Source organism: Grampus griseus, assembly GCF_964374135.1.
Source record: "Grampus griseus genome assembly, chromosome: 1".
NCBI classification, from domain to species: domain Eukaryota; kingdom Metazoa; phylum Chordata; class Mammalia; order Artiodactyla; family Delphinidae; genus Grampus; species Grampus griseus.
In genome coordinates this window covers 74,414,177-74,437,603 of record NC_139017.1, presented here as the reverse complement: position 1 = coordinate 74,437,603, position 23,427 = coordinate 74,414,177, and the positions used below count along the sequence as shown (strand labels likewise).

Here is a 23,427-nt window from a genome sequence, read left to right as displayed (position 1 = left end):
GCGTCTGCAAAACAAGCCCCACCCAGAGCCAAGCTAGCTTTGCCTTTGGCCTGGGCTTCCTGCCAGGGAAGGGCACCTGCCAGACTGGCTTAGGCCAGTCTGAGTGAGCTGGTCTTGGGAGCCTGTACAGTGGAGGAAATGTTTGCTCAGCTCCACAAAGCCTACAGGCTGGCCTATGTATAAGGAGAGGAGAATGTATGGAAGCTTTTTTCGAACTCCTCATCCTCTAGGGGCAGGCAGGGTGATTCTGTCTTACCAATACTGGTCTTGGAGTTGAAAGGAGAGGGCAAGACTAATGTTTAAGGTACAACCATACATAACGCTAGGCAAAACTTCAGTTAAGCAGAAAAGCAGCTCCTAAGCCCCACCTTTAGGTAAATCTGAGAGAGCGCAGATGGGCGTGCCCTGAAACGTCTAGGCCACGCCCACTGCATCCCTTTGCTCGCTTGTTGGCGAACGGCGTCCTAGGGGCGTGTCCTATCGTGCCTCCGCCCGTGACGTGCCTATACAAGGAAAGGTTCGGCGCGCGCCAGTCTGGGAGAAGTCGGACCGCAGGGCCCAGGGTTGGGGTCCCAGCTGCGACCCCAGCAGAAGATGAACGGGACGCATAGCTGGTGTACACTGGTGGATGTGCACCCGGAGGGGCAAACCGCGGTAAGAAAAAGCGTCCGCACCGCCTCCCCTCGCGCGGTATTCTCGGTTTCTAATTCCGCCCTTCCAGTGCCCAGCGAGGAGTTCGCTGACATCACCTGGTGCAGCGCTCGGTGCGGTCAGCTCCTCGCGGCGCTTCTCTTTTTCTGCCGCTTCTCGGCGGGAGGTGGAATCCTGGGGAGTTGCGGGATGAAGACTGTTTTGAGGCTCAAGGACAAGGGGCGTCCCTGCCCTTTGGGAGGACACTGCGGCTCCTGCCCGAACTGAGCGCGGATCTCCAGGTGCGCGCTGCTCGGGCGTCCTGTGCGCTGCTAGATTGCGTCGTAGGAGAATGAGCTCCAGGGACGGGATCCCTGTGCTCTTTTGAACTTTGGTTCCCAACGAGGGGGATTAGGCTTTTCTGTGGGTCCTGGTGACCTCAGGGGCCCTTCAAAGAACTTCATGGGGCTTTGGGTGAGCAGTAGCAAGACAAAGGGTAGAGAGTGAAATCCTAGGGCTTGGACTGGAGGGTGGGGGCGGTAGAACTCCAGGTACGTTGAGATTGGCCAGGGACTCTTACCTTTCGCTAGGTGGGGATAGGGCTGTCTGCTTGGGGGTCACCTCTCTGCTGAAAGAGGATTTCTCCTCTTTCCCCCCATGGAGGATCTCCTGCTCCCCTCCCCCCGTCGGCCAACCGATAGCTTCCTGAGACGTGTTGTTGGTTTTGCTTCCGTCTCCAGCCTTCAAGCCCGGGGCAAGTGGATGGAGGGGATGCCAGAACCTGGGCTGAGAAGGGGAGGGAAGTGACTTACGCGAGAGCTTCTGGACGGAGTGAGAGTGGGGGAAAGAGGAGTGCTCACCCGTCTGCTCCAGTGCTAACCGATCTGCCCAGCTCCCCTCACTGCCTTGGCTCCCAGTACCTGGTCTCCTCCCCACCCCAGCAGACTGTATGATTCTTCCTCTCCAGAGGCAGAGGAGGGTAACTTGTGGCTGAGTGTTTCTAGGTCTGCTGGGGAACTTAACCCAGAATGGGTGTGTATTATTTCATCAATTTCTAAGCTATTGTGGGGGGGAGTGAAATGAGAGACAAGGTGATGGGGCGTTTGTATGCCTCCCTTTCCCCCACTCCACTCCGATTCTGATTCCCTTCCCCTCTTCCTCTCAGCATGCCCTTGAGATAGAGCTAACCCATGTGCACCTGAATTATGGCTCTTCAAAGAATATTTGTTGACTAGTTTCTCATTTCAAGTTTAGGGTATACATGATCACTTAATTCTGTTCACAGTCCCCTCTCTGTTTCTGCCCAGGCTGTGAGAGTTTCCACCACATTACAATTCAGGTCTTGCTACTGCCCAACCCCAGTACCTCCATGCCTCATCTTCAGTAGATAGAAAAAATCCATCCTCTATCGTGTCAGCCCCAAGTCCTACTCCATGAGCTTGCTCACTGTTTTGGGATGGTTGAGGCAGGGAACGGGGTATGAGGAAAATAAAGGAGAGGGGTGTTTGCACTTCTTTTTGCTTGCTGTAGAAAAGAGATCCAGAAAAGTCTTAAGTCTAAGGCATTGGCAGTGTTGAGAATGAATTGACACTCTCTTCCATCCCTTGATGTTTTGCTGCTTGTCTGGCGGGGGAAAGTAGTGGATTGAAAAATAGCAAGGAATTCAGACAATCTCCAGCCATAGATTAGTTTGAAGCTTATCAGAGACCTCTAGAATGAGGGGGAGACAGAAATTCCCTTTTATTCTTTCTTTCTAGGCTGGGCTTGAGAGTTATTTGACTTCAAAGGTGGGAATGACATAACTATTGCTGAGATCTGGTGTTAAGAGACATTCCTGAGCTCTTAAGGAAGGGGAGGAGATTGTAAACAATCGATCAGTCAGGAGACAAGCTTTTTCCTGGATTCCTCTCCTCTGAGCCATCCTGCAGATAGAATTTATGGCTCTGGACAGTCTCCAGGAACCTCTTGTATATTCACACCATTGAAGGAGTGCTCAGTGCATGTGTAAAGTGAGTGAGTGAATAAATAAACGAACAGATGTTTCTTCTGGTGTCTGCAGCGTAGACAGTTTAACTGTCTGGTGTGTCCTAGTGAATGTCAGGACCCTTGGACTGTGTTGGTATTTCTCCACCAGCCAGGCCATATGCCTCAGTGCACTGCACATGGACATGGAAATATGGCTAATGCATTCTCTGGGTTGCTTTTATTGTTGGAGGTAGATGTGGCAGGTACAGGGAGCCAGTGTTTTTTTTTTCAAACTGCTGATCATAATCGCATAATCACTGAGATCAACTTAGTGGGTCAGAACCAGTGTTAAAAAAGAAATAGATGTGCTCAGAGCAGGAAGCCGGAAGAAATGGTTCCTCTGTTTACAACACACCCAACAGGAATCATTGTAACAAGGGGCTCAAAACTTGTGGCCTTCCTATAAATAAATACCCTACAGGTGTCCCCCTGTACCTCTACTGGGCAGGACCAGTGGGAAGGGCTCAATATTAGACGAAAAGTTGCAGTATTAGAAGAGTTTGCCTTTTTTAAAAATTTTATTTAATTTTTTATTTTTGGCTGCGTTGGGTCCTCGTTGCTGCGCGTGGGCTTTCCTTTTAGTTATGATGAGCGGGGGCTACTCTTCATTGCCACGCACAGGCCCCTCATTGTGGTGGCCTCTCTCATCTTGGACCACAGGCTCTAGGTGCGTGGGCTATAGAGCGCAGGCTCAGCAGTTGTGGCGCACGGGCCCAGCTGCTCCGCAGCATGGGGGATCCTCCCGGACCAGGGCTCGAACCCGTGTCCCCTGCATTGGCAGGCAGATTCCCAACCACTGCGCCACCAGGGAAGCCCCGAGTTTGCCTTTTAGATCCTGTCTAGTCCATGCATGGGTGGGCCATGAGTGGTCTTATAGGCATAAAGGCTTTGAACTCTCTTTTCAAAAAGGAAGAAAGAGATTCCAGCTATATGCCATTCTGGAAAAGGTAAAACTATGGCGACAGTAATGAGATCAATGGATGCCAGGAGTCTGGGGGGAGAGGGGAGATGAATATACAGAATACAGAAGTTTTTTAGGGCAGTGAAAATGCTTTGTATGATATTATAACGATGGATATATGTCATTATACCTTTGTCCAAACCCAGAGAACGTGCAGCACCATTCACTTCGTTAGAGTGAACCCTAAGGTGATCTGTGGATGTTGGGTAATTACAATGTATCAATGTATGTTCATCTTTGGTTAAAAAGTACCATTCTGGTGAATGATATTGATAATGGCTATGCATGTGTGTGGGGATGTATATGAGAAATTTCTGTACCTTTCTGCTAATTTTGTTGTAAACCTAAAACTGCTCTAAAAACAATAAAGTCTTAAAAAAAAGAAATAGAATTAACACTCTCAGAGTGTTAGGGTAGACATTTTGGCAAAACTTTTGTTTCAGTTATGTCTGTGTATACATATTATATATATGTGTGTGTGTGTGTTTATTTGATTGTGATGTAAAATGTATTTTTTAGGTCAAAAAAGTTTGCAAACCACTGTAGTGAGTTACACTGGCAAATAAAAGCACAGATAAACCTCAAACTCATTTTTTTTAGACATTCCCATTTAAGTTCCCTTATTATAAGCAATAGAGAGTGGCTCCAGCTAACTTAAGCAACAGAGGAATTTATTAGACGGAAATGGGCAACACAGAGGATTTAAGGGAGAGCTTAAAAAGTCCGAACCAAGGGAGTCCTGGGGCCTGGGTAAGTGGAAGGTACTAATGGAGGGCTTCTGCTTCTGGGTGAAGTGTTTCCAGCTGTTTTAGGTCTTTTTGCCATTCTGCTCAAGATTCCAAGAGGGTGTCACTGGCCCCTTCTCCCCCTTGGCCAGGGCATGTTGGGGTTCCTTGATTGACAGGCCCACCGGATTGCCCAGTGAAGGAGGGAGATTCTCCAAAGCCAAACCCAAGTGCTGTTATCAGTGGAGGAGGATGGAAACTGTGGCAAGAGCAACAGTAGACTTTGATTGGCATGATCTCTGATTTTCTTTCTTTTTCCTTTTTAATCATTTTTTATCAAAGGAATACATGTGTATGATTTTAAAAAGATCTATTAATATCAAAAGGCCTTTAAAAGAAAATTGTAAGCAGTTCCCTACCCAAGGCCTGCCCCATGGAAGTTACCACTTTTAACTCTTTTAGCTCTTTCTAGTGTTTACTGCCATGTTTCTAAATAGTATGCTTATGATTTATCAGTTTTAGACATCATTGACTTCCTATTGTAGGAATTATAGGAAGGTTTATACTCCCACTCCTTACATGCTCCCTTTTCCTTCTCTCATCTTCCCAAAGAAATTATATCACAATTTTTTTTTTTTTGCGGTATGTGGGCCTCTCACTGTTGTGGCCTCTCCCGTTGCGGACCACAGACTCTGGACGCGCAGGCTCAGCGGCCATGGCTCATGGGCCCAGCCGCTCCGCAGCATGTGGGGTCTTCCCGGACCGGCGCGTGAACCCGTGTCCCCTGCATCGGCAGGCAGACTCTCAACCACTGTGCCACCAGGGAAGCCCCACAACTTTTTTTATATCATTATTGGAGTATAATTGCTTTACAATGGTGTGTTAGTTTCTGCTTTATAACAAAGTGAATCAGCTATACATATACATATATCCCCATATCTCCTCCCTCTTGAGTCTCCCTCCCACCCTCCCTATCCCACCCCTCTAGTTGGTCACAAAGCACCGAGCTGATCTCCCTGTGCTATGCGGTGGCTTCCCACTAGCTATCTATTTAACATTTGGTAGTGTATATATGTCAATGCTATTCTCTCACTTCATCCCAGCTTCCCCTTTCCCCCTGTGTCCTTAAGTCTGTTCTCTATGTCTGCATCTTTATTACTTCCCTGCCACTAGGTTCATCAGTACCGTTATTTTAGATTCCATATATGTGCGTTAGCATGCGGTATTTGTTTTTCTCTTTCTGACTTACTTCACTCTGTATGGACTCTAGGTCCATCCACCTCATTACAAATAACTCAGTTTTATTCCTTTTTATGGCTGAGTAATATTCCATTCTATATATGCCACATCTTCTTTATCCGTTCATCTGTCAATGGACATTTAGGTTGCTTCCATGTCCTGGCTATTGTAAATAGTGCTGCAATGAACATTGGGGTACATGTATCTTTTTGAATGACGGTTTTCTCAGGGCATATGCCCAGTAGTGTGATTGGCTGGGTCATATGGTAGCTCTGTTTTTAGTTTTTTAAGGAACCTCCATACTGTTCTCCATAGTGGCTGTAGCAATTTACATTCCCACCCACAGTGCAGGAGGGTTCCCTTTTCTCCATACCGTCTCCAGCATTTATCGTTTATAAATTTTTTGATGATGGCCATTCTGACCAGTGTGAGGTGATACCTCATTGTGGTTTTGATTTGCATTTCTCTAATGATTAGTGATGTTGAGCATCTTTTCATGTGTTTGTTGGTAATCTGTATGTCTGCTTCGGAGAAATGTCTGTTTAGGTCTTCTGCCCATTTTTGGTATATCACAATTTTTGACTAAACTATGATTCTATTAATAACATTGTGGTTAAGAGCCTAGTTCTGGGAATCTGACCCAGTGGACTAGAGTCAGGGCTTCAGCGTTTGCTTTGCCCAAGATCACTTTGGTAAATTACTTTATCTCTTGTCTCAGTTTCCTCCTCCTTAAAATGGGGATAATAATTGCACCCTTCTCATAAGGTTGTTGTGAAGAATGCATATGAACCATTAAGCACAATGCCTGGCACACGGTAGGTGCTCAGATGTTAGTTGTTATTTTCTGTTACTTACTGGCTAGTGTTTTATCTTCCCCTGGTCAAGGGATGGAGAAAGAGTCTGGGAACTCTGTGGTCTGGTCAAGGTTTGCTCCTTCTCATTATGTTGATGTTTGCTCTTACATGTTCCTTTCCCCTTTCCTCTACCAGTGGAGGGTCTTGAGGATTAGAAGGAACCTATAGGTAGACCCAGAGTGAAGACCTGCGTAACCTTCGCTAGTCCCAACTCAGCCAGGACTGTCTTAGAGTGATATAGTCAGGGTTCATATTTTAGCATCCCACTCTGGGCTCCTTTCCTCCTCCTCCTTTTTCAGAAATCATGGCCAAGGCAGCTGGTATCCCATGATGCACTGGACTCTGATAAAGTGATTCCCTTTAAGTATCCTATCAGTGTTACCCTTCCTTAGAATATTTGCTCTCCCCTCCCCCACCCACCACCAGTCCTCGCTACATTTTTTTATGTTGGTCAGTCTAGGCCAGAGAGGTTCTCTCAATGCCTGAGTGGATTTGAAATTTTATATCAGTTGCAGTCTGAACCTTTGTCTTTACCCTGGAATAGGTGTCATTCCTTTAGGACCTCAGAAGCTGCATTAGTTACATACCAAGTCTTTCCTGAGACCAAGTCTTTCCTGAGCCCGACTCTTTTTTTTTAAACTAAAGCTGTAATTTACTGAACGCTTACTATAGGCCTCATTTTCTTTTTATAACAGCTTTATTGAGATATAATTCACATACTGTACATATCACCCATTTAAAGTATACAGTTCATTGGTTTTTAGTATATTCACAGTTGTATAGTCATCAGCACAACTGATTTTAGAATACTTTCATCACCCCATAAAGAAATCCTGACCCATTAGCAGTCACTCCCTGTTTTCTTCCAACACCCCCCCAATCCCATCAGTCTCTTTCTCTATGAGAAAGAGACAAAAATGTATTTGTGTGACATTCCTATAATAAAATATATAAAATAAAGAGAAGGAAAGAAAAAGTACTAAACTTAGAGGTGGGATCTGAGTCCGACCCCTACTAATCCTTGAGCAAATCATTTTATTTCTCTGGGCAATTTTCCATCTACAAAATGGGGGTAATAATACCTACCTTGCCTACACTTTAGGCAGGGTAGGTAGATGTGTAGGAACAGTGTGAAAGTGCTTTGCAAACCATAAATCACTTCACAAAAGTAAGGCAGCATTAACTTTCCCAAGGAGCTCTGGAAAGACCGCAAGGGAGGAGAGTAGGTGAGACAAACTGTCTAAAAGAAGCCTGTGACTAAATCTAGGGTTCTCTCTGGCACCTCATCCTCTAGGACCAGAGGATCCGGTCTGTAAGGCCACAGACTTCACCCCACGACCCCAAACCATAGCCAAGAAGGAAAACCCAGGCCCCTCTCTGCTTGGTGCCGTTGGTCGTTTTCTGGGGCTGGAGTGACCCCGAGGCTGCGAGCAGGCTCCAGGGAGCTTTAGGAATACCCCAAGATGTCTAGCAGGGTGGTCCCCACTGGGTGCTCTCTGAACGGCAAGATAGGAAGGGGAGCCATCTTCTCTAAGGAAAAAGGAGCAGAGCTAATCACAAGGTAAGCAGTCTCTAACCTCATAAACATTCCTGGGGAGAAGCCCAGCCAACTCCAAATTATAGGCAGCCTCTCCACTCTGTTCAAACAAATCTGCAGCTGTGACTCACTCCTCAGAGTGGGGAGGGGGTCAACACAGAGCTGAGGGCTTAGAGATCAAGACGCTGAGGAGGAGCGATACGGAGATATATCAGGGAGGCCCCGGAGGTTCTCACATCACTGGCTCATGTGAATAGGGGAAAGATCTATGGGAAAATACGTTTCCCCAGCTCCCACTCCCCAGGCTGCTATGAGGGCCATGAGGACTGGATGGCAGGTGAGGATCAAGGGACTCCGAGAAGGAAGTAAGGGAAGTGGAAGATTGCCCCTGAGCTGCAAACCAGCATCCTTAATTTATCCTCTCCCTATATAACCCACTCTTCCACCATTTTGTCCCTCAACCCTGTTCCCTGTTCCCACCGGGAATGTACATGGTCTCTCAAGCTGCTACAGCAGCAGCCACCTCAATTTTCCCCTTCTGAGAAATGGGAATAGCCAGCACCTTGAAACAATGGTTCCCAAGAGGTCAGGATGAGGAAAGCCCCAATAAAGTCAAAGAGGCCAGATGCAGTGGTTGGGGGATGACCCTCTCCTGGCTGAGACTGCTAACGCACTCAGCTCACAGATCTCAGGTACCCTTGGTCCTGCCTTTTGCAGGGCTCTCTAGGTCAGAGATGGTGCTTTGTTGGGGATGGCACAAAGAATCAGTCCTGCTCCTCCCCAGATTAGCCAACAGAACAGGTATTTGCTTTTTATCTGGCTACCCGCCCAGAGGCATGGGCTGGACAAGCTCTATGCCGAGGGCTGACCAGGATGACTGGGAGGTGAAATGAGAAAAAGGGATTTAGGGTGGCACCCTAAATGGGGCAGCCTTTCTCATTCCCTGGATCCCTAGCACAGGGAAACACCAGGGCCTGGAAGTGAGAGTGTGTACATAGAGGGAGGTGGGCTCCTGAACTCTCCACTCTGAGAAAGACACCCTTTTGCTCAGCCAATCTCCCTTCACGAAACCCACCTAGTGCCCAGCCAGCCTGGAATTCCCAGGTCCCCAGCACCCTCTCCCCTCTCTAGTCTCTGATTACCTTGCTTTGTGATTTTTGCTTCTTTGCCTCCAGGCCCTAGAAGACCATTTCCTCTTCTTTCCCCTGTATTTTCTTCTCCTCTTCCTGCCCCTGCTGGCTAGGCTTAAATCTGGGCCAACAGCCTCCCTGGCGCATACCTGTTCCCTCAACTAAACATCCCCACCCCTAGGAGACAAAGGTGTTTCACAAGACTCTGCATCATGACCCAAAGAGGCACATACCACAATTACCAGCAAGCGAGGAAACCTGTCCCACCTGCTCTGAGCACGCGTGTGTGGAACCAAAACCATCTGCGTGCACACACCGCCCCACTACTCCCACCCGGGAGAAATATGGGCAAACTTTGGCGCCCAAAGCCTGGTGACTGGGTAAGCCTCCTCACCCAGGTCCTCCCACAGAGCCCAGGATTCCCCAAATTCCTGGCAGGCTTGGAGACATCAGCTGTAGTGCTCCTGAAGGTGAGAACTTGGCAAAGAATGGGGGAGATGGAGTGGAGTGAGGAGGAATTTATGGGCTGAGCTTGAGGCAGGTCTCATGAGTGGAAGGAACAGGCAGTCACCAAACTTGAATGGTTCCTCTGCCCAGGAGTTTCTTCCCCACCCAGGTGTCACAGAGCCAGGGCTTCCACCATTTTAGAATTCATTCATTCCTTTGGAGTAAGCATCAATGACTCCAGATGAATCCCCTTTTAAAACGCAAATATTCTCACCCAGCAATTCCAATCCTAGGTATTTCTTTCCAAGAGAAAGTAAAATGTAAATCCACATAAAAACTTGTAAACAAATGTTCATAGCAGCATTATGCACAATAGACAAAAAGAAGAAACCACCCACTAATAAGGACCTACTGTCTAGCATAGGGAACTCTACTCAATACTCTGTAATGGGCTACATGGGAAAAGAATCTAAAACGAGTGGATATACATATATGTATAACTGATTCACTTTGCTGTACACCTGAAACTAACACAACATTGTAAATCAACTATACTCCAATAAAAGTTAAAAAAAAAAAGAAGAAACAACCCCAAAGTCCACTCACATTTATTCACGATGAACATGTCATAATATATCCATACAATGGAATATTATTCAGCCATAAGAAGTAATGAAATACTGATTCATGTTACAACATGGATCAACCTTAAAAACATGCTAATTGAAGGAAGCCAGTCACAAAGGATCACATGTTATATGATTACTTTTAGATAAAATATCTAGGAGTCCCTTGACTCCCTTGACTTTCTCTAGCTTAGTGTATATGAATTCAGTACTTTTCTGTTGTGCTTACTTTCAAGAATTGCCAACGTGGCATGGTGGGTAGGAGCACAGACTCTGGAGCCACAGGGCCTGGGTTTGAATCCTGGCTCTGCTCCTTACTAGTTATATGACCTTGGGCAAGATACTTAACTTCTGTGCCTCAGTTTTCTTGTCTATAAAATGGGAATTTATACCTACCATATAGTTGTGTCGTGAGGATTAAATGAGTTAATACATGTAAAGCACTTAGAACAGTGCCTAATAGGGCTCAGCATGTAGTAATTGCTTTATTTAGGAACCGGCAATTACCAATACTATGAACATATGTGTGTACTTAAATAAATAAGAAGTCACATTTTATGAATGAATTTGTGACTTGCTTTTTTTTCACTTAATATGTCTTGGAGGTCTTTTCCTGTCAATTTATAGAGGTTTATTTATCAGCAGTGTAGTATTTCATGGTGTGGATGTTACCATACTTGACTCACACACTCACTTACTCAAGAATATTTATGCTGTTTCCACGTCTTTAACTATTGTAAAGAGTATTGCAGTCAACAGTTTTACACACATATCTTTGGGCAAATGTGCATGGATTTTCATAGGCCATATTCGTAAAAGTTGAATTACTCCAAGGGTTTATAAAATATGCAAACTGTTTATTAATATCACCAAATTAGTTTCTAAAAATACTTTTATAATCTCCAACGATATACATGGGAGATTAGTCTTTTTCCCTGCATCCTCACCAACCCTAGGTATTATCAGTATCTTTAAAATTTGCCAGTCACTTGATCTAAAAATGATATTTCTCGACTTCCCTGGTGGTCCAGTGGTTAAGAATTTGCCTTCCAACGCAGGGAGCCGGGGTTCGATCCCTGGTTGGGGAACTAAGATCTCACATGCTGCTTAACTAAGCCGGTGCGCCACAACTACTGAGCCTGCACGCCACAATTAGAGAGCCTGAGCACTGCAACTATTGAGCCTGCGTGCTCTAGAGCCTGAGCGCCTCAACAAAGAGCCCACATGCTGCAACGAAGATCCCGCATGCTGCAACTACGACCCCATGCAGCCAAATAAATAAATATTTAAAAAAATAAAAATGATATTTCTGTAGGATTCACATGAAGTAACTCACTCGCTTTACTGAAAAGCAAGAAAGGATTCTTGTGTATATGTCAAGTTTTTTCTTTTTCTTTTTTTTTGGCCACACCGTGTGGCCTGTGGGGTCTTAGTTCCCTGATGACCAGGGATCGAACTGTGCCATGCGCCCTGCAGTGGAAGTACGGAGTCTTAAACCACTGGATCACCAGGGAAGTCCCTATATGGGAAGTTTTAAAGCAAAGCAATAAAATGGTCCTGGTGTACTGAACAACCAGGTTAAGAAACAGAACATTACCCATACTTTTGAAGCCCCCTGGGGTCCTTTCTGGATCATAACCCCTCTGCTTCCTCCATAGAATTTGTGAATTTTGTGTTTATTTTCTTGCTTTTTATTATGCTTTTACTGCATGCTCAAGTGATATCTTGCTTAGTTTGACATGTTTTGAACTTTGTATACATGGTATCTATATTCTACTGCTTACTTTTTTATATAACATTAATTTTGAGATTCCTTCATGTCAAAGCGTGTAGCTGTAGTTCATTGTACTAATATGCCATATTGCATTCATCCATTTACTTGTCAGTGCACCATTTGGGTTGTTTCCAGTGTTTTGCCATTGCAAGCAGTGCTGCTGTGAGCATACTTCTATGTGTCTCATCTTACACTTTTTAACTCAGAATTTAATGAAATTCCCCCCAAATGATAACTCATTATTATTTTCATTTGCATTTCCTTGATTACTGGTAAGGTTGAGCATCTTTCATATATTTATTAGCCACTTATATTTCTTCTTAGTGTTGCCTTTCTTGGTCTTTGCTCTTTTTTTTTTTTTTCTTGTTTTCCCCTTTTCATGTCTGCTTTTTTCCAGTATTCCCTACCGCCTCTCTAAACTGAGGAATCTAATGTTCTCAAAAGAAAGAGAATTGGGAAAATCCTGGACCACATTACCTGAAATTCACACAACATATATTCTTTGATATGCCCGCTCTAAGCAAGGCACTGTACTAAATAAGCCATCGAGGTCTTCAGAGAGCTTATGATTTTATTGGGGAGATGAATGAATAAGTAGTTATGAAGGAAGGGGACCAGTGTTACAGTGTAGGATATGTAGGGTGCAGTGGTTGCAGGAGCAGGCTCTGACTAAGGAGTGCTAGGGTCGGACCCTTAGAGCTGAGCCTTCAAGGTTGACTGGGAATTCTCCAAGGAGGCAAGGGAGGGAAGCGTATCCCTGGAGGAGAAAACGACATGTACACTTGTGGGGAGGTGGGAGTGTGTATTGCATTGGAAAACTCATCAACAGAAATAGAAATTTGGATTTGGATGCCTTCCTGCAATTGGATCAGGAACGTTTGGGATAGCTAATGTAGGGTACAGGTGGGGTACTGGTGGGAGTCAAGACATTATGTGATATACACTGTGATAGGTCTGATCATGCAGGGACTTTAATGCTACAATAAGGCGTTTTAAATTTTTTTGTTTGCTTTTTTTAAAAAAAGCATACATTTATGTATGTTAAACAATAACATACATACATAAAAGTGCATATATCATATATGTACAGTCAAGTAATTTTCACAAACTGGATGTATTTCTCTAACCATCACCCAGATCAAGAAGCAGATCGTCAAGAAGCCCCCTCTTGTCCCCTTCTAGTCATTACCTACCCTCCACCCTCAAGGGTAACCACTGTCCTGACTTCTGAAGCATGTATTAGTTTTGCTTGCTTTTATACTTTTTATACAAGTGGAATCATATAGTATACTTTTGTGTGTGACTTCTGTTGCTTAACATTTCTGTAAAGTTCATCCATGTTGCATATTCACTCTTTTTCATTGTTGTGCAGTGTTCTGTTGTATGACTGTATCACAGTTTATCCATTCTACTCCAAAAACATTTGGGTAATTTCTAGCTTTTGGCTATTATGAAAAATGCTACTATGAACATTCTAGTATATGTTTTTTATGGGGAAAGTATGTATGCATTTCTGTTGAGTAGATAACCAGGTGTGGAATTGCTGTGTTATAAGGTACGCATGTGTTCATCTTTGGTAGATACTTCCAAAGTGATTGTGATAATGAGCAAACCCACCATCCGTTCTGATTTTTCCACAGCCCCGGAAACTTGGTATTTTTTTTTTTTCATTTTAGTCATTCTGATGAGTAGTTTGTGGTTTCGCCTTATGGTTTTAGTTTCTAGTTCTTTGATGATGATGACTAATAAGGTGGAACCCTTTTCATATGTTTATTGGACATTTGGATATCCTCTTATGTAATGTATCTATTGAAGTCTTTTGCCCATTTTTCTGTTGGGCACCACTCTGTCTCCCTCTCCACTTTCTTTCTTTAATTATACTTTTTATTTTGAAATAATTTTAGATTTACAGAAAAGTTGCAAAGATAATACTCATATACTCTTCACCCAATTTCCCCCAATGTTAGCATCTTAATAACCATGGTGCATTTGTCATAACTAAGACATTAATGTTGATACAATACTATTAACTAAATTATAGACTTTATTTGGATTTCACCAGCTTTTCCACTAATGTCCTTTTTCTGATCCAGGATTCAGTCCAGGATACCACATTGTTTTTTTGTCTTTTTGTTTTGTAGGAATTCTTAATGTATTCTGAATATCCTTTGTCAGATAGTCATAGAGTGAATATCTTCTACTCTGTGGGTTGTCATACTCTCTTAGTGGTGTCTTTTGATGAACAAAAGTTCAGAATTTTAATATAGTCCAATGTATCAGTTTTTTATGGGGAGGATTTTTTTTGTGCTGTGGTTAAGAAAAATTTTGCCTTTCCAAGGCCATGAACGTGTTCTCCTATAAAACCTTTACTGGGGCTTCCCTGGTGGCGCAGTGGTTGAGAGTCCACCTGCTGATGCAGGGGACGCGGGTTCGTGCCCTGGTCCGGGAAGATCCCACGTGCCGCGGAGCGGCTGGGCCCGTGAGCCATGGCCGTTGAGCCTGCGCGTCCGGAGCCTGTGCTCCACAACGGGAGAGGCCACAACAGTGAGAGGCCCGCGTACCGCGGAAAAAAAAAAAACAAAAAAAATCACCTTTATTGTTCTGCTTTTCACATGTACATCTATAATCCACTTGGAATTAATGTTTGTATATAGTGTGAAGTAGGAGTTAATATGCATCTTTTCCCATGACAAGGCATATTACTTTAACCTATAAGCATATGGAATATGCTTATGGAAAATATTTTAAAGAGGAGCATTATGTCAAATTTGAGGAACTGGCATTTTTGTATGTCTATTAGTCACTGTGTATTAGTCACTGTGTTCTCACTGTGTATTTGTCACTGTGTTCTCACTTAAATGTTGTACTATCCATCTTACCTAATACTAAACTAAGGCTGAGGGAGAATAAAATTAATACACACAACAAATAAAAGCTGGAGCCAGTGCTTGAGCCAAGGTCTAACTGTTCCAAATGCTATTCTTTTTCTGCAAAGAAGAGAGAAAATCAAGTTAGGCTTGAGGAGTAATGGACCAGGCAGTAAATCTGGTGGTGATCTAGGTACTGCTGTGTATCATGTCATTCTATCAAAATAAAATATATTTTCTAAAATAAAAAAGTAAATATATAAAAAATAAAATGCAAAAAGTTGATAGGAACCTATACTGGGGTGGGGGTAGGCTGAATAAATTAGTCTGATCTATTCGTGGAATACTAGTAGCCATTAAAAGCAAATTTTGAAGAATATTTATTTATTTTTAAAATGTTTATTATTTGGTTGTGCTGGGTCTTAGTTGTGGCAGGCAGGCTCATTAGATGTGGCACGTGGGCTCCTTATTTGTGGCCCAAGGGCTCCTTAGTTATGGTACGCAGGCTCCTTAGTTGTAGCATTCAAACACTTAGTTACAGCATACATGTGAGATCTAGTTCCCTGATGAGGGATCGAACCCAGGCCCCCTGCATTGGGAGTGCAGAGTCTTAACCACTGTGCCACCAGAGAAGTCCCTGAAGAATGTTTAATGTGATGGAAATTCATGATGAAATATTAAAGGGGGAAAAAAGCAAGTATATAACTGTATATAGTAGTATGCCTTTCAAAAATATACATAGAAAAATTATAAGGAATACACTAACATTTTAATAGTGACTATTTTGGAGTAGTAGGATTATAATAATTATTTTTTAAAATAAATGTATTTATTTATTTTATTTATTTTTTGCTGCATTGTGTTTGTTGCTGTGCACAGGCTTTCTCTAGTTGCGGTGAGCTGGGGCTACTCTGTTGCGGTGCATGGGCTTTAGGTGCATGGGTTTCAGTAGCTGTGGCTCGCGGGCTCAGTAGTTGTGGCTCGCGGACTCTAGAGCGCAGGCTCAGTAGTTGTGGCTCACAGGGTCTAGGGTGCAGGCTCAGTAGTTGTGGCACACGGGCTTAATTACTCCACAGCCTGTGGGATCTTCCAGGACCAGGGATCGAACCCATGTCCCCTGTATTGGCAGGCGGATTCTTAACCACAGTGCCACCAGGGAAGTCCAGGATTGTAACTATTTTCATTATATTCTTTAATTTTTATCTCTGGAAGTATTACTCTTTTTTTTTTTTTTTTTTTGCGATATGCGGGCCTCTCACCGCTGTGGCCTCTCCCGCTGTGGAGCACAGGCTCTGGACGCGCAGGCTCAGCGGCCATGGCTTACGGACCCAGCCGCTCCACGGCATGTGGGATCCTCCCGGACCGGGGCACGAACCCGCGTCCCCTGCATCGGCAGGCGGACTCTCAACCACTGCGCCACCAGGGAAGCCCTGGAAGTATTACTTTAAAAAAAAAAAAGACAGTTGTAGATTCACATGCAGTTAAAAGAAATAATAGAGATCTCTGTACCCTTTACTTAGCATTCCTCAGTGGTAACATATTGCAAAACCATAGTACACTGTCACAATCAGGATAGTGACATAAATACAGTCAAGGGACAGAATATTTCCATCACCACAAAGATACTTCAGGTTGCCCTTTTAGAGTCACACCCACTTCCTTCCCATCTCCATCTTCTCCTTAACTCCTGGCAACCCCTAATCTGTTCTCCATTTGTATAATTTTGCCATTTCAAGACTATTATCAATACATAAATGGAATCGTATAGTATGTAACTTTTTGTGATTGACTTCTTTCATTTAGCATAATTCTTTGGAAATTGTTGTTGCATGCATCAATAATTTGTTCCTTTTTATTGCTGAATGGTAAGCATTCCATGGTATGGCTGTACCACAGTTTGTTTACCCATTCACCTACTGAAGGGCATCTGGGTTGTTTCTAGTTTTGAGGTATTACAAATAAAGCTTCTATAAATATTAGTGTGCAAGTTTTTGTGTGAACATAAGTCTTCATTTCTTTTGGATAAATGCCCAGGAGTATAATTGCTGGGTCATATGGTAGTTGTATGTTTAGTTTTTAAAGAAATTGCAAACTATTTTTCAGAGTGGTTGTGTCACTTTGTATTTCCACAAGCAATGTGTGAGTGATCCAGTTTCTCTGCCTTCTTGCCAGCATTTGGTGTACTTTTTGTTTTAATCATTCTGATAGGTGTGTAGTGGTATCTCACTGTGGGTTTAATTTGCATTTCCCTAATGACTAATGATGCTGAACATTATTTTATATGCTTATTTGACATGTGTATATCTTCTTCAGTGAAATATCTTTTCATGTCTTTTACCCATGTTCTAACAAAATGTTAGAGAGTAAAATCTCTGTATTCATGAGAGATGTTGGTTTGTAGTCTGTTTATTTGTTTTTTTCTTTTTAAAATTGTCTTTGTCTGGTCTTGGTGCCACACAATAAGAATAGATTGATGAAATGAATTTGTTCCCTCCTCTTATTTTCTGGATGAGATTATGTAGAAATAGAATTGGTGTTAATTTTTTAAATATTTGGTAGAATTCTCAGTGGAGCCATCTGGGCCCGGATAGTTCTTGAGAATATTTTTTTTTGGCCTCGCCACACACTTGTGAGATCTCAGTTCCCCCACCAGGGATTGAACCTGGGCCACGGCAGTGAAAGCCTGGAATCCTAACCCCTAGGTCACCAGGGAACTCCCGAGAAGTTTTAAATTATGACTTTAATTTCCTTAATAGTTATAAGGCTATTCATATTACCTATGTCATATTAGATGAGCTGTGGTAGTTTGTATTTTTTGAAGAATTGATTCATTTTGTCTAAATTGTCGAATTTATGTTCATAGAGTTTTTCATAGTATTACCTTATACTTTCAATATGTGCAGGATCTGTAGAAATATCCTATTTCATTCCTGATATTGGTATTTATGTCTCTCTCTTTTATTCTTTGTCAGTCTTGCTAGAGGTTATGATTTGCATCGATCTTTTCAAAGAACTGCTCTTTGTTTCATTGATTTTTCTCTATTGTTGTTCTGTGTTAAAGTTTATTTATTCATGCTCTTATCTTTATTAATTCCTTCCTCCTGATTGCTTTGAGTTTGGTTCTTTTTCTAAATTCTTGTAGTGAGAGCTTAAATTATCTGATATTAATACAGCACTCCTGCATTCCTTTGATTAATATTTGCATGATATATCTTTTCCCATTCTTTTACTTCAACCAGCCTATATTTTTATATTTAAAGTATGTTTCTTATAGACAGCATATAATGAGTCATTTTTTTTAATCCATTCTGCCAATCTGTTTTTTATTTTATTTATTTATTTATTTTGGCCGTGGCCATGTGGCTTGTGGGATCTTAGTTCCCCAACCAGGGATTGAATCCAGGCCCCCTGCAGTGGAAGTGTGGAGTCCTAACCACTGGACTGCCAGGGAATTCCAGCCAATCTGGTTTTTTTTGTTTTTGTTTTTGTTTTTGTTTTTGCGGTACATGGGCCTCTCACTGCTGCGGCCTCTCCCATAGCACAGGCTCCGGACGCGCAGGCTCAGCGGCCATGGACCACGGGCCCAGCCTCTCCGTGGCATGTGGGATCCTCCTGGACCGGGGCACAAACCCGTGTCCCCTGCATCGGCAGGCAGACTCCCAACCACTGCGCCACCAGGGAAGCCCCAATCTGTTTTTTAATTGATGTATTTAGACCATGTACATTTAGTGTAATTATTGGTATGGTAAGTCTGCTATTTTATTTTTGTTTGTTGTTTGTTCTCTCTGTTCTTCATTTCTCTGTTTTCTTTTCCCTGCCTTTCTGTGGGTTACTTGAACACTTTTTAGGATTCAATTTTGATTCATTTATAGTGTTTCTGAGTGTTATTTCTTTGTATAGACTTTGTAGTGATTGCTCTAGTATTACCAGTTTAAGTGAGGTATAGAAACCTTGCCTTCCTTTACATTCCTTTACCCTCTCCCATTTATAATTAATTTAAATATTTCCTGTGTATGCATTTAGAATAACATCAGATGGGGTTATAATTTTTAGCTTCAATCATCAAACATAATTTAGAAAACTTAAAGAGAGAGGGAAAGCCAATTGGATTAACCCACGTTTTTGCTATCCACGTTGTTTCTGTCTTCCTAATGTTCCAAGATTCCTTTTTTATTGTTTCCTTTCTGTTTAGAGAACTTTCAAAGCCATTCTTTTAGTGTAGGTCTACTGGTAAGAAATTCTCTTAGTTTTCCTTTACCTGAGAATGTCTTGATTTCCCTCTCATTCCTGATGAATACTTTTCCTGGGAAAAAATTGATTGAGAGGTTTTTTTTTTTTTCCCCAGCACTTGAAAAATAGTGTCCCATTTTCTTCTGGCCTTCATGGTTTCCGATGACAAATCTGTTGTTATTCAAAGTGCTTTCCCCCTGTAGGTAAGGTGTCATTTTTCTCTGGCTGCTTTCAAGATTTTTTCTTTGTCTTTAGTTATCAGAAGTTTAATTACAATATATCTTGGCATGAATTTTGGGTTTATCATGTTTGCTGAGCTCCTTGAATCTGCAGATTCGTCTTTTGCCAAATTTGGGAAGCTTCAGCCATTATTTCCTTGAATACTTCTTCAACTTGTTCTCTTTCTTGTCTGCAACTGGAATTCTGATGACATGAACAGAGGAGATGACCTCTCAGGGCCCAAATCCAGCCTAGTTGTCTGTGCTCTTCCAATTAGAATACCATGGTTGAACCCAGGCCACAGCAGTGAAAGCGCCAAATCCTAACCACTAGACCACCGGGGAACTCCTGAGATTGTGTTTTAATCTGAATGCATGCCTGCGTCCTGGGGAAAAGGAGTTGGCAGCCACTCTGGCTATTTTGAAATTATTTTTTCTTCTTTCTTTTGTAATGTTCTTTTGACCTAGATGTCATGGAACACTCACTATGCATTCGGAAAATACTTACCTTTGTTAGGGGCTGTGGCAGACAGCTGCCAACAAGGAGTTAACAGTTAGAAGGGGTAATTCCTCATGGATCACAAATAAGTTAGAGGCACGTGCCACCAGAGGCCCTGTGATACAGAGGGAGCTCAGGGAAGGGAGTATGTGTTTCCCACAGGATGTAGGGAAGTGTCATGGAAGATGTGGCAATTGAATGCAAGCTCTTGAGGGACTTGCAGATGCCCCTGGTGAAAATGGGAGGAAAGAACTTTTTTTTTTTAACATCTTTATTGGAGTATAATTGCTTTACAATGGTGTGTTAGTTTCTGCTTTATAACAAAGTGAATCAGCTATACATATACATATATCCCCATATCTCCTCCCTCTTGTGTTTCCCTCCCACCCTCCCTATCCCACCCCTCTAGGCGGTCACAAAGCACTGAGCTGATCTCCCTGTGCTATGTGGCAGCTTCCCACTGGCTATCTATTTTACATTTGGTAGTGTATATATAAGTCCATGCCACTCTCTCACTTCATCCCAGCTTACCCTTCCCCCTCCCTGTGTCCTCAAGTCCATTCTGTACATCTGCATCTTTATTCCTGTCCTTCCCCTAGGTTCTTCATAACCTTTTTTTTTTTTAGATTCCATATGTATGTGTTAGCATACAGTATTTGTTTTTTTCTTTCTGACTTACTTCACTCTGTATGACAACTCTTGGTCCATCCACCTCACTACAAATAGCTCAATTTCATTTCTCTTTATGGCTGAGCAATATTCCATTTTATATATGTGCCACATCTTCTTTATCCATTCATCTGTCGATGGACACTTAGGTTGCTTCCATGGCCTGGCTATCGTAAATAGAGCTGCAGTGAACATTGTGGTACATGACTCTTTTTGAATTATGGTTTTCTCAGGGTATATGCCCAGTAGTGGGATTGCTGGGTCGTATGGTAGTTCTATTTTTAGTTTTTTAAGGCACCTCCATACTGTTCTCCATAGTGGCTGTACCAATTTATATTCCCACCCACAGTGCAAGAGTGTTCCCTTTTCACCACACCCTCTCCAGCATTTATTGTTTTTGTTGTTGTTGTTGTTGTTTTTGTGGTACACGGGCCTCTCACCGTTGTGGCCCCTCCTGTTGCGGAGCACAGGCTCCGAACGTGCAGGCTCAGCGGCCATGGCTCACGGGCCCAGCCGCTCCGTGGCATGTGGGATCTTCCCGGACTGGGGCACGAACCCGCGTCCCCGAACCCGCGTCCCCTGCATCGGCAGGCGGACTCTCAACCACTGTGCCACCAGGGAAGCCCTCCAGCATTTATTGTTTGTAGATTTTTTGGTGATGGCCCTTCTGACTGGTGTGAGGTGATACCTCACTGTGGTTTTGATTTGCATTCCTCTAATGATTAGTGATGTTGAGCATTCTTTCATGTGTTTGTTGGCAATCTGTGTATCTTCTTTGGAGAAATCTCTATTTAGGTCTCCTGCCCATTTTTGGATTGGGTTGTTTGTTTTTTTGATATTGAGCTGCATGAGCTGCTTGTAAATTTTGGAGATTAATCCTTTGTCAGTTGCTTCATTTGCAAATATTTTCTCCCATTCTGAGGGCTGTCTTTTCGTCTTGTTTATGATTTCTTTTGCTGTGCAAAAGCTTTTAAGTTTCATTAGGTCCTATTTGTTTATTTTTGTTTTTATTTCCACTTCTCTCAGAGGTGGGTCAAAAAGGATCTTGCTGTGATTTATAATGTCATAGAGTGTTCTGCCTATCTTTTCCTCTAAGAGTTCTATAGTGTCTGGCCTTACATTTAGGTCTTAAATCCATTTTGAGTTTATTTTTGTGTATGTTGTTAGGGAGTATTCTAATTTTCCCATCACCACTTATTGAAGAGGCTGTCTTTTCTCCATTGTATATTCTTGCCTCCTTTCTCAAAAATAAGGTGACCATATGTGCATGTATTTATCTCTGGGCTTTCTATCCTTTCCATTGATCTATATTTCTGTTTTTGCAGCAGCACCATACCATATTGATTACTGTAGCTTTGTAGTATAGTCTGAAGTCAGGGAGCCTGATTCATCTGGCTCCGTTTTTCTTTTGCAAGATTGCTTTGGCTATTTGGAATCTTTTGTGTTTCCATACAAATTGTGAAGTTTTTTGTTCTAGTTCTGTGAAAAATGCCATTGGTAGTTTGATAGGGATTGCATTGAATCTGTAGATTGCTTTGGGTAGTATAGTCATTGTAAAGAACATTTAAGGCAAAGGAAATGATGAGAGCACTGTTACAGAAGTGGGAGGACATGGGACGTATTGGACCAGGGGCAATGAAGAGCAGTAGCAGGAGATGTGAGTTGACTCAGACTGTGGAGAGCCTTAAATGCCACACTAAGGGTCTGGCTTTTATTTGGTAGGAATTAAGTGTTTTTGTAAAACTAGCTACATTGCCAGGATTGGGAAGGCTTAAGGGCCATGTGGAAGTGTCTTCCATTTTTCTTAAATTTGGGTTCATTCTGAGAAGTGGGAGGAGGCTAATATTTGAGTACCTCCCTCTTATGTGGCAGAGAACAACCTCCATACATTTTCAGTTACTCTTCAACCAAAAGCCCTCAGTTGGATGGTATTCCCATTTTATAGCGAGAACACTGAGAGTTAAGTAGCTGACCACAGAGACTGATTACTTCTCCACCAATTCACTCTTTCTTGTGTAGGAAGGACTATTGTCTACCCAGAAAAGCTTCTCCCAACTCTCTGGGCAGAGTCCATTCTTTCTTCTTTCTTTCTTTCCAGCAGACATGTGGAAGGTTAGGCGGGTTCCTTAAAATGTGTTAAGAGTAAGATGGCATTTATACTTCTGGACCTTATGGCAGGGTATGACCAGATGACCTCAAGGTCACTTGCATCTTGGCTAGTTCAGCACCCATCTTCCCATCGTTGGATGGGAGAGGCATATACTCCTCTTTTATGCTGCCATAATATCAAAGCTGGAAGGAGCCTTAGAGATACTTATTCCAACCGTTATTTTTCCAGTGAGATCCAGAGGCCCAGAGTGGCTAAGCCTCTTGTCCACCTGTACACATAACATGGGTTATTGGCAGGATTTGGTCCACTCTGCCTTGCTGATTCTCTCTCAATGTTATTATCTCTCCAAATCTCCAGCCCCCCACTTTTCCCTCTTATTGCATGCTTTCCCTCTCGGGTTTTCTATCTTGCTCACAATGTGTGTTTTTTTTTTTTTTAACATCTTTATTGGGGTATAATTGCTTTACAATGGTGTGTTAGTTTCTGCTTTATAACAAAGTGAATCAGTTATACATATACATATGTTCCCATATGTCTTCCCTCTTGCGTCTCCCTCCCTCCCACCCTCCCCACAATGTGTTTTTTAAAACTTCTTTGAGTTATGAAAGAACATCTGCTTTTCCCTTTGAAGTTAGGCTGAGCTATTGTATTGCCTGCTTTCATTTGGATAATTTCTGTGTGGCTTATAGAAATAGGGGTTTGGATTCATGTACCTTCCTATGGTTTGGTTCTGGAAGGATATCTTAGTCTTATATATCAATAACTACCTGGTTGGCTGTCAGGTGCAGAAATTCTGGATTGGGGATGACCAATCCAGGGATGCTGTCTTCAGGGTTGGGGAAAGGAGAGTGCATGCAATGTGCTTCCTGTAATCCAAGGACCAGGG

General features: G+C 42.8%; 1 protein-coding gene across 4 annotated transcripts in view; it reads left to right on the top strand.

Moving 5' to 3' along the window:
* Positions 1-527: 527 nt before the first annotated feature.
* Positions 528-23,427, top strand: part of TUFT1 (tuftelin 1) — a gene marked incomplete at its 3' end in the record, with an annotated part of 44,878 nt that continues 21,978 nt past the window's right edge. For 2 of the 4 annotated variants that reach the window (XM_082657020.1, XM_082657021.1), the window contains exon 1: positions 528-654. In XM_082657020.1, the coding sequence (XP_082513146.1) occupies positions 595-654 (60 nt within the window). In that variant the 5' untranslated portion in view covers positions 528-594. The remainder of the gene's footprint in view (positions 655-23,427) is intronic. The other 2 variants (XM_082657019.1, XM_082657018.1) reach the window with 1 other exon arrangement.